General features: G+C 43.9%; 1 protein-coding gene across 1 annotated transcript in view; it reads left to right on the top strand.

Moving 5' to 3' along the window:
• Positions 1-15,291, top strand: part of cecr2 (CECR2 histone acetyl-lysine reader) — a 36,812-nt gene that overhangs the window by 4,402 nt on the left and 17,119 nt on the right. The window contains exon 2 of the mRNA XM_072385401.1: positions 13,744-13,838. Within this exon, the coding sequence (XP_072241502.1) occupies positions 13,744-13,838 (95 nt within the window). The remainder of the gene's footprint in view (positions 1-13,743; positions 13,839-15,291) is intronic.

Here is a 15,291-nt window from a genome sequence, read left to right as displayed (position 1 = left end):
CACTGATAAACCTGAGAATTACGCTAAATTAAATCAAGTAATTACCAGATAAGCCTGGCGATAGACTGGTGACCTCTTCGTGGTGTACCCCGCCTCTCATCCGGCGTCCGCTTGGATCTGCTCCAGCTCCACGTAACCTCGACAGGATCAAGTGGGTGCGACTGAAAAATAGCTTTTATTTCTCTCCTGCTGTTTTTATCTGTCTGTAGCTCCTCGCCTGTTGTGTATATAACACCTAAAAAGTACCACAGAGTGGGAAGATGAGAGCTAAAAAGAGGAGGGAAAACTCTTATCTCAGGACTGTACATAGAGTAAAATCCATCCATTCATTTTCTATACCGGTTTAATGAAATTAAGGGCTGCATGGGGCTTTATTTCAGCTCAAACTCGCTTTTCTACACCTGACTAGTTATAGTCTGAAGTCTGAGTGTGAATTTAATGTGGGAAAGATGCATGTAATCTTTTTTTTACATACGGGATACTTTTCTAATGAATGAGCCACTGAGACCACCAGGTTTGGTGGCCTTTCAAAGTGCTGGCAGAGTGGATATTGACAAATTCAGTGATCCAGTCCAGCAGTGCTGCTGTGGCACTGTCGTGTCTCCCCTTCTTCTTTCTACGGTGCTGGTCAGTGATAATGGAGTTTACCCGAGTGTCCCTGGCTATCCTTACAAAGTAGCCCCTTGCACATTGTTCCTGGGCTGATACTCTTCACTGTCACTGGTTTCCACTTTCCTCGGGCAACAAGCTGGGGAAGCAGTGTAGAAACTGAAAGAAAGAACAAGTGGGAGGGAAGGGGAAGTGGAGAAAAGTCCCAGAGTTCAGAAGCAAAAGCACATGAGGACGAAACCATGTCTACGGGAGGGCTGCCCAGGATCAGCATGGCTCTTACCTTTTTATCTCGCTGGTATGTTTTAGTTTCTTGGCCATGTGTTGGGGAAAATGATGCTTCTGTCAACAGGCGCTGCAGGCTTCAGCTTGATCCTCAGAGACGCCTCTCATTGCCAGACATAGCCCCTCGTGCCAAGGACCTCTGTCCCTGTGATGTCAGTTCATGTTCTGCTGACAGCCTGTTTGGCACAACTTACCCGTTTATTCCATGCATCTTCATCAGCTGCCTGCCATCATCGCACGGAAATGGCTCTTCTTTGCAGAAAGCTTTAATTTTAATCCAGCGTTAAGAAGCCATTAGATGGCACAAGGATGTGATTTGTTTTTCTCTGAGAGACTCAGCTGTTGGATGAGTTACAGTTGCATGCTGGGTGATTCGGTTCTGTTATAATCCACCTGTTTCAATGTCATGCTTCCAAAAATGCAGTCTCATAGTAGTTCAGTGTCTGCCCATAGCTACACATCCATGAATCAGCACAAACTGTCAGATTATTTGGATTTCTTTGGTCTTCAAAAAAGAAAAAAGTGCAGTCTAGATGCCTGCTTTCAAAGGTGTTTTTAAAGTGCTTTATTTTAGTTTAATACTCGTCTGACGCAAGAAGATGAGCTACTACAGACTATATTACAACTCTGTTTAGACTGCAAACTCTTGAACTTGTCGATGTGGAGACGTCACATCTGCAGTGCTTCTTCAAACCTTTAATACAAACCTGAAGACATTAGCTTCTCTGACACAAACTGGTCTCCATTAATCTGATCAGTCAGTGCGGTTATATGTGGGCAGTCGGATCGGATTAATGGCTAAAGTACAATAAGACTGAGTTATTCAGCTCATGTAACAAGCTTAAATCCGACAAGAAATTGAATCGGATCGAATTAAGACCCCGAGATAACTGATCGAGCGTTCTGCGCATGCTCGAGATTTTTTTTTTTCCGCGATCGTCACCCGGAAGTCGAAGGAGACGATATTACTGTTGTTGTCGTCAGAAAGAAAGAAACAAGGCGATGGAGAATGCGCCGTTGTGCATCGTCTGTGCCATAACCAGCTCATCACAGATGGAGAGGGACGCAGCTTCATCTCGCTCTGCGTTCGCCATCTTTCTGAATGCCTGAGTTTGTTGTTGTTGGTGGTGAAGACGTCAACAGGAAGTGGCTCTATTAGCGATAGCTGAAATGGGGACAGCGCCACCTATCGTACCGGGGTATGACATGCTTTGTGCCAGTGATTCCATTCATTCACCGCCATATATCCAAGGATAATTACCCTCAGATAAGGAGCATAACCCAACTATAGCTATAATCCAGTTAATCTCATCATGTAAACCCACTGAGTGTTTTGGCAACATCTCTGGTTCCACCTGTATCAAACAAACTTGGTGCTAATTAAAGTTTTCAGATTGTTTCATGCTGGCTGAGTGTTGGCTTTTGTCCCGACTTTGGACTCCAAAATTCATCTGATGTGAAAAGCAGAATAGTTACAGGGAACTGGAACTCCTGTGGTTATTTCCTTAGACATTTTTAAGATTGCATGACTTCATTAATGCTGGGTTGCTTGAAACCTTGTTTTCTAAAAATTGGAAAGCCCCATTGTTGGTCTTCGGTAAAGAGCTCACCTGTTTGTTTTGGTTATTTTGGGACCTTTTTCAGAACTTAACATACTGAAAAACAGCTCTAGCCCACAATTGTACAAGCTCTGTAACTTGTCTCTGTCAGTAATTGTCAGAAATGATGATATGACTTTACAATTTCATGTTTATCTTTAAGTATTTGCTCTGGCGTTTGCTCAGGTGAGACAACACCATCGGTTTCTCTGCCCTCTCTCTGTGATTCTTAGCTTTTCCCTTGACTTTATTGTGTGGGAGTTTCTGTCTCTGGATGAGGAAAGATTCTGTAGACTTCATGACAAATTATTGTTCCTTTTATTTATTTATTTATTCTGTAGTTTGAAGCTTATCATACAGTTTTGATACAAAGTCAGTGGGAGAATTTTACACCACCGCCCTTAACCGTTCGGGATCATCCACCTTCATTCTGATTTAAGATCATTTCACAGATATATCACATCCGTGAAATATTGTTGACAATTTCCAGAGGAACACAAATGCCTCCTTCAGACTTTTTTCAGTTTAATCAGCCGTATTAATTAAATGTTGTTTTATTTTTTATAAAAAGAGGTTAAAAAAGACCCCATATCAGATTGAGATGGCGTAATCCCTGTAATTCACACACCAAACAGAGAGGAGCCGACTCATCTTTGCACACACACCAGTGCTCTGACTGCTTTGAGGTCGGCTTCCAGGCTTATCAGTGGCCGTGAGAAAATAATTTTAAATATTTAAACGCTGTTGTTTCGTACATATTTTCTGGTAGTTTGATTAAAATCTGAATGTCCTCTTTCAAACGTTTGTCTTTTCATCGGTAGCTGCAGAACTCGCATCATCCACTGCAACATCTCCCCAATCAGTCTTGCCTTAAACGAGCGCCGTATGTCTCAATACAGCAGGAAGCTTTCCAGGTGATTCATGGTGAGTGTGGGGGGGTGTGCTGATACCTGCAGCTTCATACCTTTCTCTGCTTGTGTGGAAATCGCTTTCCACTCCTTTATTTATCTGGAAGACCTATGTGAGGGCAGTGTTCATGCCCACAGAAAAATCCCCATTAGAGATGATTTGGGGCCTCATCGTGGGATATCTGCTGCTTACTTTCCATCATGTTCTGCCTGCTGTTGGCTTCTACTTGGAAAAAAAAGAAGAAAAGATGTAGAATCTGCAGCTGCGCTTTATTCTCCGGACTTTCTCTGGTATTTACATGTGAAACTAGCGTAAACTTATCAGCCAAACACATTTTAAAAGCCCTGATTGGGTGTGCTTTTAAGAAGCTTGTATCTTATTGTTGTCTTTTACAATCTCTGATGAAGATCCTCTCAGCTGCCGGAGCCCTGAAACCATCTGCATTGTGCCGTTTCCCCCTTTGTTTTGGGCATGTTCATGAGCAAGCGTCTCTACCTTTTCTCACGTCCCATCCTCACTTACCATAATTTGCCCTTCTACCCCATACCAGCCAGCAGTCCCTCTACCCAGTCCCCCTTTTTGAGCCCCAGCCCCTGGCATCACCATAACTAAACCCCAGATGGTGGTTCTTTCTATCCCTTCCCCCTTGAGGGTGGAGGCTCCTCACTCAGAGTGGGTGCAGGCTACTGCTGCTCCCTCTGTGGAGGGGAGGGGGGGCTCCTCTTGCTTTCTTTTTTTTTTTTTTATATAAAGTGTAATTGTAGATGAAGATTTAGGCTTATTAGATCTGGCAAATAATTGAGAGCAGGCTGCCTGGGAGCATGTCCTTGTTTCTGTTGTCCAGAAAGCAAGTGGATTAACAGGGGAGAATAGGATCAAGGCTTAAGTGTTGCTCCATCATGGCCCGGCTTCAGACAGGCACACCGTCTCCTGGTTTCCACCATTTGCGCTTTGTAACTGTAGATGGCACTCATTTGATGTATGTTACTGGCCCGGCCTCTGGGGGCTTTGATGTTTTGGCCCGTGATGGTTGTGAAGTTGTGAAGAAGGACGTTACCAGCAGAATTTAACGATATACTTGTTTTCTTTCTTTTTATTTTTAAAGAAGACTGCAGCAGTGTCGTCTGTGACATCTGCACAATCACCGGGAAATCACTGTTGATATATTTGCTTTTGACCTTGGTTTAAGCCCCACAGAAAGCAACATTAATCATTTTTTCTCTCTCGAACGTTCCCCGCTGGCACATCCCTGCTCAGCTCTACTTAAAGCCTTATAGGTGTCAACCTTTGACACCTTCTTTTCCAGAGGAAGGTGCATAATGCCCTCAGAACTTTTTCACACTCTTAGCGCTGCTTGAAGATCAGAAAGCCTTTTGCATATCCTTGTATGCAAAGTGAGGGAGCATTGTAAGATGCTGCTGCACCTCCCCCAGCTGTGATTGACAAGTGAGAGCAGTACATGCATCAGATGGTTTCACACAGGGAGTGTGTGCACAGAGGGGGGAGCGGTGGGGCACATGCACTTTTTTTTCTCTCTGCCAGCCTCATTGTTGCAACTCCCCATGGTTCCCCCTCTCTGTCTCCAGTCTGGGAGGCATCCCTTCAGTTTTGCTTTATCTCTCCGTGTCTTTGCAACTGGATGTGAAGTTGAGATGAGAAGTGAAGAAAACTTCCCTAAAGCAGGTATTATCCAGTGATGCGTTTTATCCTACCTGAAGATAATTGCTTTGTGTCGGTTTTTATTTGTGTGTGACACAAAATAAGAAAAAAAGAGGTCTATTCTGGGATATGTTACAGTTTCTTCATATATTAAACGAATAAACTAAAACCATGCACAAACCAGGGGAATTGTGGCAATGCTATTCTTAAAAGTTTTCAGTGGAAAGTTATTTAGAGATTGCAGAGCTGGTGTCGGGCTGCACAGAAGAGGCTTCTTACACCATTTAAACCCAAGAAGATCTGCTAAAGTTAGCCTATTTAAAGCCCTTCCCTTTGTGTTGTAGCAGGTTTATTATCAGTCATCTGATGTGCAAAAACCCCCAAAAAACTACCGATCCACCACACCATCGTAAGGAATCACATTACACTGCTTCTCTGGAGGATGCACAGAAATAATCGGGCAAGTTTCTTCTTTTGACATCAGCCAGACAGAGAATAAGCTTCCAGCTGACTTAGCGGCAGCTTGAAAATAAATCTCTTGTTACTTTGTCCACCAGTGGTTGTCAGTTTCAGAGTCTCCATGTGAGATGTCATGACCACCAAGATGTGTATCTGCTGAGAAAATGTGAGCTATGCCCATTTTTTGGTGCCTCTATGGCAGCATCTTCAGTGAGAGTTAGCATGTACACCATGTTTGGTGGTCCTGTTGATGCTGAGCCAAGCTGGAGCCAATTAGAAGCTGCGGTTGCAGCAGTCATTTAATGGAGTTGAATGCTAATTGAAAACTTCCCCATTGTACTCAAGAGCCAGATGTTAGTAGTTGTTGAGTGTAAAAGGGCTTTAGGGTGCAGACTGGAACACTTTTGCCCAGATTGCTTGAGTTCATTAGTTGGTAGAATTTGCGGTGGCACATTTATAGATTTCATTGTTTTATCGTTTGTTTTAAAAATATTACAGATGTCTGTGAGTCTTCACCTGCTGCTATGAAAGCCGTGACGTATGCTGGCACCGTGAAAGTAGGCGTTCAAACTAAGAAAGAGTGTTGGTTTGGGAATGTGGCTGCAGTCATTGGTGATATGATTCAGTTCAGGTCCAGAAAAGATGCATAAATAAAGCTAGAATTAGTACCGATTGGCAGGTGAACAGCGGAAATATGTTCATTGTACAAACTAATTCACAAAGAAGGTGTCTTGGGTAATTGAGTTATCCAGAGCAGCACCTTACATTTATGCTTTAGGTAAATCTCAGCTCTTTTTCTGTGTTGGCTCTCCTGCTGCGTCAGCAGTGTGGCCTCATTCAAATGAATTAGGGGGCTGGGTTGTTTCATGCGGAGGCTAATGTCGGTGTGAACATGACCAAAGTTCCTCTGGAGCTATTGCTCTGTTGTTAGGGAATGTCAAGACCTTGTCACACCAGCCTGACTTCAAAGAGCCGGAGCCAACAAGACCCAGTGCTTTGTCACTTCACATCTTCTGTTAAATGTGGCATTTAAACAAAGGGCAAAGTCTGCAGCCATTTGCAATCCAGGTTCAGAAATGCTCTGTTTTGCAAAGAAAACAAATTCAGTCATTTTATCTTTGATTGAAGCGACTGATTTCACTGACTCCCTTGGCTTTACACAACCGCAGTGTTTGTTTTTTCCCTCCTGAAGCCAGGAGGCTGAATTTCCATGTGTTCGTGTGTACATGTGCAGGCTTATGTGGGTCCAGTGGGACGCTCGCTGAATCAGGAAGCGTAGTTTATGAGGAAGTCTGTGACGAGGTTTCCTGAAAGCTGGTAATGGAAGTGTTAGAGGCACTGCTGCACTGGGTGGCCTCGCATCTCCTGTGCTTAATGATCCTCACCCACCGAGTCAGCGAGTGAGTCCAAGGCAAAGGGTCTCCATCTGTCTGGAGACCGCTTGGCTTAGGAAGGATCTGTACAGCATCCATCCCCGTACCTCCCCCACAATGTCCGCTCAACTACAGCCCAGCCACCTGTCCCACCTGGCCCTGACATTGAGGCTATAATAAAGCACAGCTGGAGTTGGACACTGACCTCGCATATTTACTGCTTGTCAGTGTTTCCGCAGAGTAGTTGAGCTCACGTCATCCTTAAGTTCGTGTAGAAATCATCTTTGTCCATGAAGGCTCTGAGTATTTGTGGAGAAGCCATGTGTGGGGGGTAGGAAGTATGAAATTTAGCCTCCAGCACCAGCTGATATCCAGGCCTTGCAGGTATATCAGCAACAAGTTTTATTCGGATATGTGTGGCAACAGCTCAGAAGATGTTGATGCCTTCCTCTGATCAGCTGAACCGTACATCCTGAGGATGCGAGGGCGTTTTCCTGTGGTATTACGACTGTGTGTGCGTGTTTGTCATGTGGCAGGAGGTGGTTACACATGGGGGGGAGGTTGTTGTCAGATGATGGCTCCTGGAGGAACCATGTGTGAGCTGGGGGGTGGAGAAAGAAGTAAAGAAAGACACATAGGAGAGGAAAAGAGGAGCCTTTACACAACAAACAGGTCTCCCTTCCCCCTCCAGCTAGCCTGCACCCGCCCTCCAACTGTTGGTGATATAGACCCCGGAGGAGCTGTTAACAGCAGTGGCATGGAAAGTGTCTGCTGTGAGGGGAGCCGGAGAGGCCAGCCCCCAGATACTGCAGCCTCTGTGGATCTGCAACAAGCGGCTGCGCCTCTTATCACAGCCTCTTCTTTCACTATCTCGCTTTCGCTTTGATTGAACCAAACTTTTCTTTTCAGGTTCTTTTTAGACTGAAAAAAGGAGCATTTCTTCTTATCTGAAAGTACTAATGTGCTTTAATTAAGCCTTGATGCCCCCATTCTTTAAACAGATAAATGACGGTCAAACTACACGTTGGATTCGATTGACCTGGCATGGTTTCTAATTCTTTAATTGTAGGTTTACTGAATACACAGTCCATCAATGTTTGAGTCACCGGTGACGAATTATCTCTGATTTCTCAGACTTCTGTGTCTATCTCATTATCTTACATGCTGGGCATGTTCTTAATTGTCCTTTTTCACTCTCCCTGTCCCTTTGGGGAGTGAGCCATGTGACATTTAACCATCAATATCATGAAATATCCAGGTTGGTAACCAGTGGTTACCAATTATTTATGATCCACGTTTCGTAAATGGCTTCCAGGAGGATGAAGGTTTGCTGCTTATTGACCCAGTCGGGTACAGCAGTCCTGGATAAAGGCTCGGCTGCACCAGGATACACTGCACTGGGCCATTTAGCTCGACCACCGGTCTTGGAGCCGTTTACATGCATAGGAGAGGAATCTAGTCATTGATTGAAGTATTTCAGTATGTGAGAAAACGCACAAGACTTCAAACCAAACTTCACTTGCCTGATGTTGTCTTTAAGTTACTCGTCAGGGTTGTTTGTCAGGTAACGCTGCGGATATACAATCAATATTTTATTAGAGAAGAGTGACTGTGAAAATGCTTTAAGCAGCTGAAGCTGACACATTGTCCTAATGGGCTCATTTTCCTTTTTAAATCCTAATATCTGAAGCGTTTAGCTTTCTCTTGAAAGAAACAGAAACATGTGACTGAGAGCATCTTTTTTACACACACATATATATATATAAACCAACAGGATCATTTGTATTGAGTTAACATGGTCGGTGCGCAGCTGGAGTCTTCAACTTATTGACGTAGAAATCAACGGTAATGAGTATTATTCCTCACTATTGATCACTTTGTCTTTGAGACTATAATCCACACATCATTAATTTATTGAAGAACCCTGCTGCCTCATCTGTTATTTGGTGCTGCTGTTTGCATCTGTTTGCTACAGCTTCTTCTCTCATAGCAACAGAGAAAGTGTCTGCCGTAGAAGCTCTGTGGCAATATGTCACAATTTCCGTGTTGAATGCATTTCCTTTTCTGTGAACTTCACGAAGCTTTTACTGCTGCCGTCCTCAGTGATTGTTGTTTTCTCCTTCATCTTTCTGCCTTTAGTTTGGTTTTTATCAAAGGAACTGCAGCTCAGTCAGATTGAGATTAGGTTACACTCACTCACACTTCTCAGGAATATTGTCTTTTCATCTTTCGTCATTCAGAAACCTTCCTGACAGTTGTGCAGATGTTTTTCAGGCCCTTATGAATGGTTTTACACCATCTTCTCTTTATATAGACAGCAAGTTGCGACATTCACTTTGTTGTGTTCGTGCTATTGAGGGCACTCGGGGTGTGACGGGACTTTGTGAGAAGTGGAAAAGAACAAATGGTCGACTGTGTTGTCATTGTGGGCGTTACTTTTTGTTGTCATGTTGAGACAGTGATTCAGGCAATTCAAGTTGTTGTTTTTAATGAATATTTTCAGTCTACATAATTATCGGGGGGCTGCCAATTATATTTGGCTTTATTATAGGGGGAGTGTGCAGCCCTCGGCTACAGTAACGCCAAAAGCTGGTGGGAGTTGGGGCAATGTGTGGAGGGAGAGGAGAGATAAGGAAGACGGAGAAAGGAAAAGAGTGGGGTGGAGAGTGCAGCAAGGGTGTTGTCAAGGGAATAATAGAATGCCTCAGAGGCCCTCAGACACTGGGCAGTGGGGCAGGGGGAGGAAAATGGTGTGGAGGAGAGGAATAAGAAGTTAAACCAGCGAGAGAAGCAGCAGGGGATTCTGAAGGGAGAGGTGGCAAATACCTTCAGGGTGAATTGCTTATTGCAAGCCAAGCCCACAGAAAACTGAAGTGATGACACACCTTTTGACTTAGCTTTGACTCACCCTCCAATCTTTGTCTGAATATGGGACACGAATAGCCTGTTTAGTCCGCTGCTGTAGCCCAGCGATGCATCTGACAGGATTTCTCCCCTTCACAGCTTATCACATTTCAGGCTCTCTTATCTTTGCGTCCCATTGATCATTAATGTGAAGCAGCCAAAGTACTGCAACATGTTTGTTTCTGTGCTCTGCTTTTTCTTTGTGTGCACTTATTGAAGGGAAAGGTTCCCACAGGATGATTTCTGTTTCAGCAGCGTCCCTAGCGGACTTTCATCAAGCTGAGTGTTTGTTAGCAGCAGTCCGCTGAGGGATTGGCAGAATGGGTGCGTGGCTGAAGAAAGGGCTGTGCACACCAAATGAATTCCCCTTCCTTTTGCCATCTGAGATGTTATGTGGCACTTCAAAGTTGAGGATGGGTGGTGTTAATCCAGGGGCCGCAGCGAGCCCTTCATTCTGCTGTGCTATGTTCAAATCTCCACTCATTCCCCTGTTGTGGCCCCGAGCTTTTACATAGTGTGATCAAAGTGCAGCTTGTCTCTGATGGATGGGTTCACTTTGGCCCAGAGGCTGCCTGACAGGGGACCTGGAAGTAGAAGAGAGCAGGACACAGGATCTCTGTGCATCCCTTGCACATGTGCCTGTTGACAGAGATGCATAGGATGTCTTTCTAATCTCTCTTGTGATCAAAGCTTCACCCAGGCAGCTGGATAACATATGTAGATATGAAGAAACCATGAGTCATGTGCAATTTTAAGCCTTTGTCAGACTCATGGCTGGAAACAATACACATTATTGCAGTCCAAGCACTTTTACCAACACATTATTTATGATTTGAGGGAAAGCTGCACAGTACAAGTGGCCTTAACAACTGTGTTCCTCTCTTTCAAGAGTGGTCCATCCACACAGAGTGTGGCTGTACTGTGAGCTGAAGAACCGGATCAAACTCGTCAGCAACTGGTGATCGGCTAAAATCAAGATCCATGACCGTAATCACAATTATTCCCACAGATGGAGTGGAATCAAATGGTTCTGCATATTTGCAGGTAATAAACAGGATGAGGGAATGATCAGAGTTAAACTCCACCTCCATCTACTATTTTGGGGGGGAATTTCTGGACCAAAGAGAGGACAAAACACACATTAGTTTAATATTATTTCACTATCTGTAGATACTCAGATATTCTTTTGGCATAATAGCCGTTCAGTGTGACAGCTGTGGTGCTGAAAACATCCATCACTACATCTTAATTCAAATGCACAACTTTCCATCTCCTGTTTTCTGTCGGACAAAATGAAAATATGCCATTATCATACATTTGGGATTATTCAAACCAGTCGTGATCTTGTGTTATTTGCATACAATTTTGGCCTAAAACTAAAAAAAAGTCCATCACATTTGTGATTATCTCTGACCAGAATCGTGAGTCTCATCTAAGTTGCTTTGACATTGACACGGTTTCTTAAATATAGCATTAGCTCAGTAATTGTGGAGCACCACTAAGGTCCGACTCTAATTATTTTCACCTTCTCTGACCCAGAAGACGGCGGACATTAGCATGATTTCAGGTTGGCTTCATTGCACCCAAAAACAGTTAGAGGCCCTAATTGTTACACTTCCGCAGCTTATTGCTATTAATGGTATTAATAAAGCAACATTTATTCATTTTCTAAACATTAATGAGGCGTTTCGCCTAAATCAAACTAAATCGAGTACTTGAAAACTATCCAACTACACAGAAATATAGTCTCTTAGATAAAAGTGTGATTTCAGAGGAGACTTACTCTCACAGTTCAGCTGCTTCTGTCACCTCTGCCTGTGTCATCCATCCTTCTATTGACCAAAAAAACTTATTTTTTCCTCTTTTAGTGATAGAAACAGTGCAGCTAATCATCTTAAATGTCCTCTCGCTGTCATTGTGACAGATGACAGACTCAACTTGTTTAGAATCACCTGTTTTGTTACATCTAGGATAATAAAGACTCTAATGCTTCAGCCCTTTTTGAGCCTAATCTGTCTCTCATGTAGGTTTCTCATTGTGACCACAGATGATTCGTACTGTGATACACTTGCACAATTAGCATATGCCGCAGTGCCACTTTGCCACTGCTCTTTAGCTCCATGGCAGCTCCATGAATCCTCGTTGAGTCGCGACAACTTTTGCTTGGTTTCAGAGAAGTTTGAGTTATTTATTTGGTTATGCAGTGTGTGCTGATCGTGTGAAAAGCACGTTCCATGCAAAACTATCCAAATAATCCCGCTGGCGACTCTACCGTCAGCACGGCCAAGTCCTACAGTTTCAGTCCTTTTTACTGAATGCACAAATGCAGAGTTTCAGCAGTTTCTCCAGCTGACGAAACGGTGCCGCAGGTCTTGACAAGAAAATAATCATTCTTGCGTTTGCTTTTGTGACGTAGGCCGCCATGGTTGCCATGGTTGCATTCAGCTCCAACAGGGCTGACCTGTAATGTTGTCTTAATGTGAATCGTTAGCACTTTAAAACGGTGTTTTTGAACTACCTGAAGATGGTATCAGTTTGTTTTACTCCAGGAACTTGCACTCATGCTACTTCACCATCATTTCATAACCTTATATTTAAGGCCTTTTGAAACTTTCTTGAAATCCACGACAGTCTGTCGCTTTACATTTGCATTAAAGTGTTTGGAAATGTCATTTTCTGTTCCTCCTCGTGTCATGAGACTTGCATGATTTTATCTGTCATCAAACTCGGTCTCCTGGTATGTTTCGGTAGACGCTTGAGGAAGAAGTAGGAACAAGCTGCCCTTGGTTTCTCTGTCACGCTCTTTTCTGCTCTAACCTCAAGCAGAAGCATTTATCTTATCCTGTTTTTCAACTTCTCTCTGGTCCTCCCCCCCTCCCCTTCTGTTTTTCGTCGTGCTGACTTGTTGGCTCCTGGCTTCCGTCATTCTCCATGGCCAGGAGGTGTGTACAATGACCTTTGATGGCCTCTGAGTTCAACCACGTTCCTCCAGGGAGAGACAGACAGAGCATGTCTCTTCGATAATGAGATAATTTTTCTTGAAGTTGAGAGGAAACATTTTTAAGACAGAGTAGTGCAGAAGTAGCAGTAATTTGGAAGATTAACCCAGAGAGAAAGTTGTTATCTTTTGGTTGTAGAAGAGGGTGATCAGCTGAAAGCGTCTCTGAGGATAAACTGCTTTAATGCAACTGGCTTTGCATCCTGCAGAAGGGAAGGAACTCCAAGTCAAATGGACACTTGGCTGATGGGAAACTGCATTTGCATTTCCAGCTTCTCTACCTCCCTTTATGCTCTTTCTTTCCCCTCCTTGTACTCCTGAGCCTTTGGGTATCATTAGGGAGAGACGTGCATGCTGGGTAGCTGTATGGGGTGCTGCATCTTGGTTGGTCAGCGGAGAAGAGGAGGGGGCGTGGCTGTGTCATGGCTCGCGGCCCCTGCTGCCTGCCATCTTTCCTTGGTGCTTTCAGGTCTTTTTAGAGTTTGCTCTGCCAGTTACTGCCGCTTCATAAAATCTCAATGGCTGTAACACAATGCCAGGCAAGAAAGGGGTCATGGCTAAACTTGAACCTCTGCTGCAGCCCAACTACCACAGGCAAACCAAGAAAACCTAATGGAACAAGTGGCAAATTCCAATCATCCCTCCTGCTGTCTCCTGCTGCTTTCTTACCTGATAACAAAACCTGCAAGCATGTATGCCAGAAACTCACAGACCAGTCCTCCTCCTTTCTTACATTATTAGCTTAAATACATCGTTTCTTTACTTATGACGAATGGTTGATCACCTAAAAATCAACCGTTTCCCTTTCATCGAAAGTTTCATCCTATAAATACTAATTGAGCTGTGGAAATAACGTGTAAAAACTCTACTTTAGTACTCTTTCCTGTACCGTAATGTTGTGTATTTCTTCACAGATGCACTGACTATGTCCTTTTTTTGTTATGTACAGGAGCTGGAGAAGGCTCTGTCAGAACAGGACTTGGACTTCCTTGGGGACCTCATTGCCTGTCTGCTGCAGGGATGTTACCAGCGTACTGACATTAGGTAAGTATAAGATGTAGAAATGCTATCAAAAGCTGCCAGAATACTAACTGTAAGCACAGACCGATCCGGTTTTACATCAAATCTCCTGTTAGTTTGAACAAGCAACGATCGGCATGGCTTCACAGGCATCAAACTATGTTGATATACAGTATTGTATCATTTTAGATCTAAATTCAAGAAAAATATGCATATATGTACTAAAAAGCTGAATGGTCAGGCTCAACTTTATACTTAATTTAACCTAAGTTTTACTCTAAATCAGTTAAAAGTCAGGCAAGGTAGTCTTATATTTACACACTGCGTGCTCTCCTGAACTACTGAACAAATACCATGATATTCCTGCACTTAACTGTGCAAATAGAAACAATGACTCTGAATACACTGAGCATACGTTCTGAAGGAATATGAGTGTAGCTCTGCCGCTTAAAGCTGCACTAACCTAGAACGAGCTGAACATGTCGGTCTTAAGTTTGTCGGAGGTGTACGATGGAAAAAGAAAGATCTCCAACAAGCTTTTAATGATGCATCAGAGGCACAGTGGGAAATAATGAACATTTAGCTGAGCTCGTCAAAGAGAAATCTTAATGTGACTTATTTCAGCTTAGTCATAGCATCCTTTATAGGAGGCCTGAGTCATTCCCACAACAACTCAGAACTTGTAATGTGGTGACTGAAGGCGGTGTAAGATGGTTTGGCAAAATCCTGATCAATGACTGCCTGAGAGTCGGTGAAACTTTTTCACGGCTGTGTTCGTATGATTGGAGAAAGTGACTGTAGAAGAGGTTGTTATTCAAATCAGCAGATGTGTTAAGTCTCCCGTGGGGCTGCCCCTTCCATATATACCTCCTACTCCAATCCATCATCAGACAGTAGCATCATGGTACAGTGAACACACACACAGGCAGGAGTGATCCAGTTTTTCCACCCAGGCAGCCGGGAACAGGAAGACAGCCTGCTTTATTGGACTGGACAGGCGCTGGCAACCTGGGGGCGGCTGCTCAGCACTGGCCTTTCACAGCTCTGCCCTTTTCATCCGCACGCGTTAAACGCTCTGCCGGAGCGGGGGAAACGAGGGAGGGAAGATGCCGGAGAAAACGAGGGGACAGAAAGGAGGAGAGAGATGGGGCAGTGAGAAGGGGGAGCCTGCAGCTGTGTGAAAAGTGCACACTGCTCTTTCAAGATAAGCCATTTTTTCTGTCCTCCTTTCTCTGTGCTGGTGCATAGATGCTCACCCCTGCCCCGAGCCCTTGTTCTGTTCATCTGAGGTGGAACTGAATGGTACAGATTAATCTGCTATAGCTGAACCGGAACCAGCATTTATTTACTCGATCCCACTCATAGCTGAGATGCAAACCCAGCTCCCATTCATTGAAACTTGTCCTTTTTTTTCTTTTTCTTACGCCCACCTCCTGCTTTTTTCCAGCCACTTTCAGACCTAACTTTAAAGCTTTGT

This window comes from Leuresthes tenuis, unplaced genomic scaffold (assembly GCF_036924035.1).
Source record: "Leuresthes tenuis unplaced genomic scaffold, fLeuTen1.0.hap1 SCAF_5, whole genome shotgun sequence".
Lineage (NCBI taxonomy): Eukaryota > Metazoa > Chordata > Actinopteri > Atheriniformes > Atherinopsidae > Leuresthes > Leuresthes tenuis.
The sequence above is the reverse complement of the archived record's forward strand: the minus strand, read 5'-3'. Positions and strand labels throughout refer to the sequence as shown.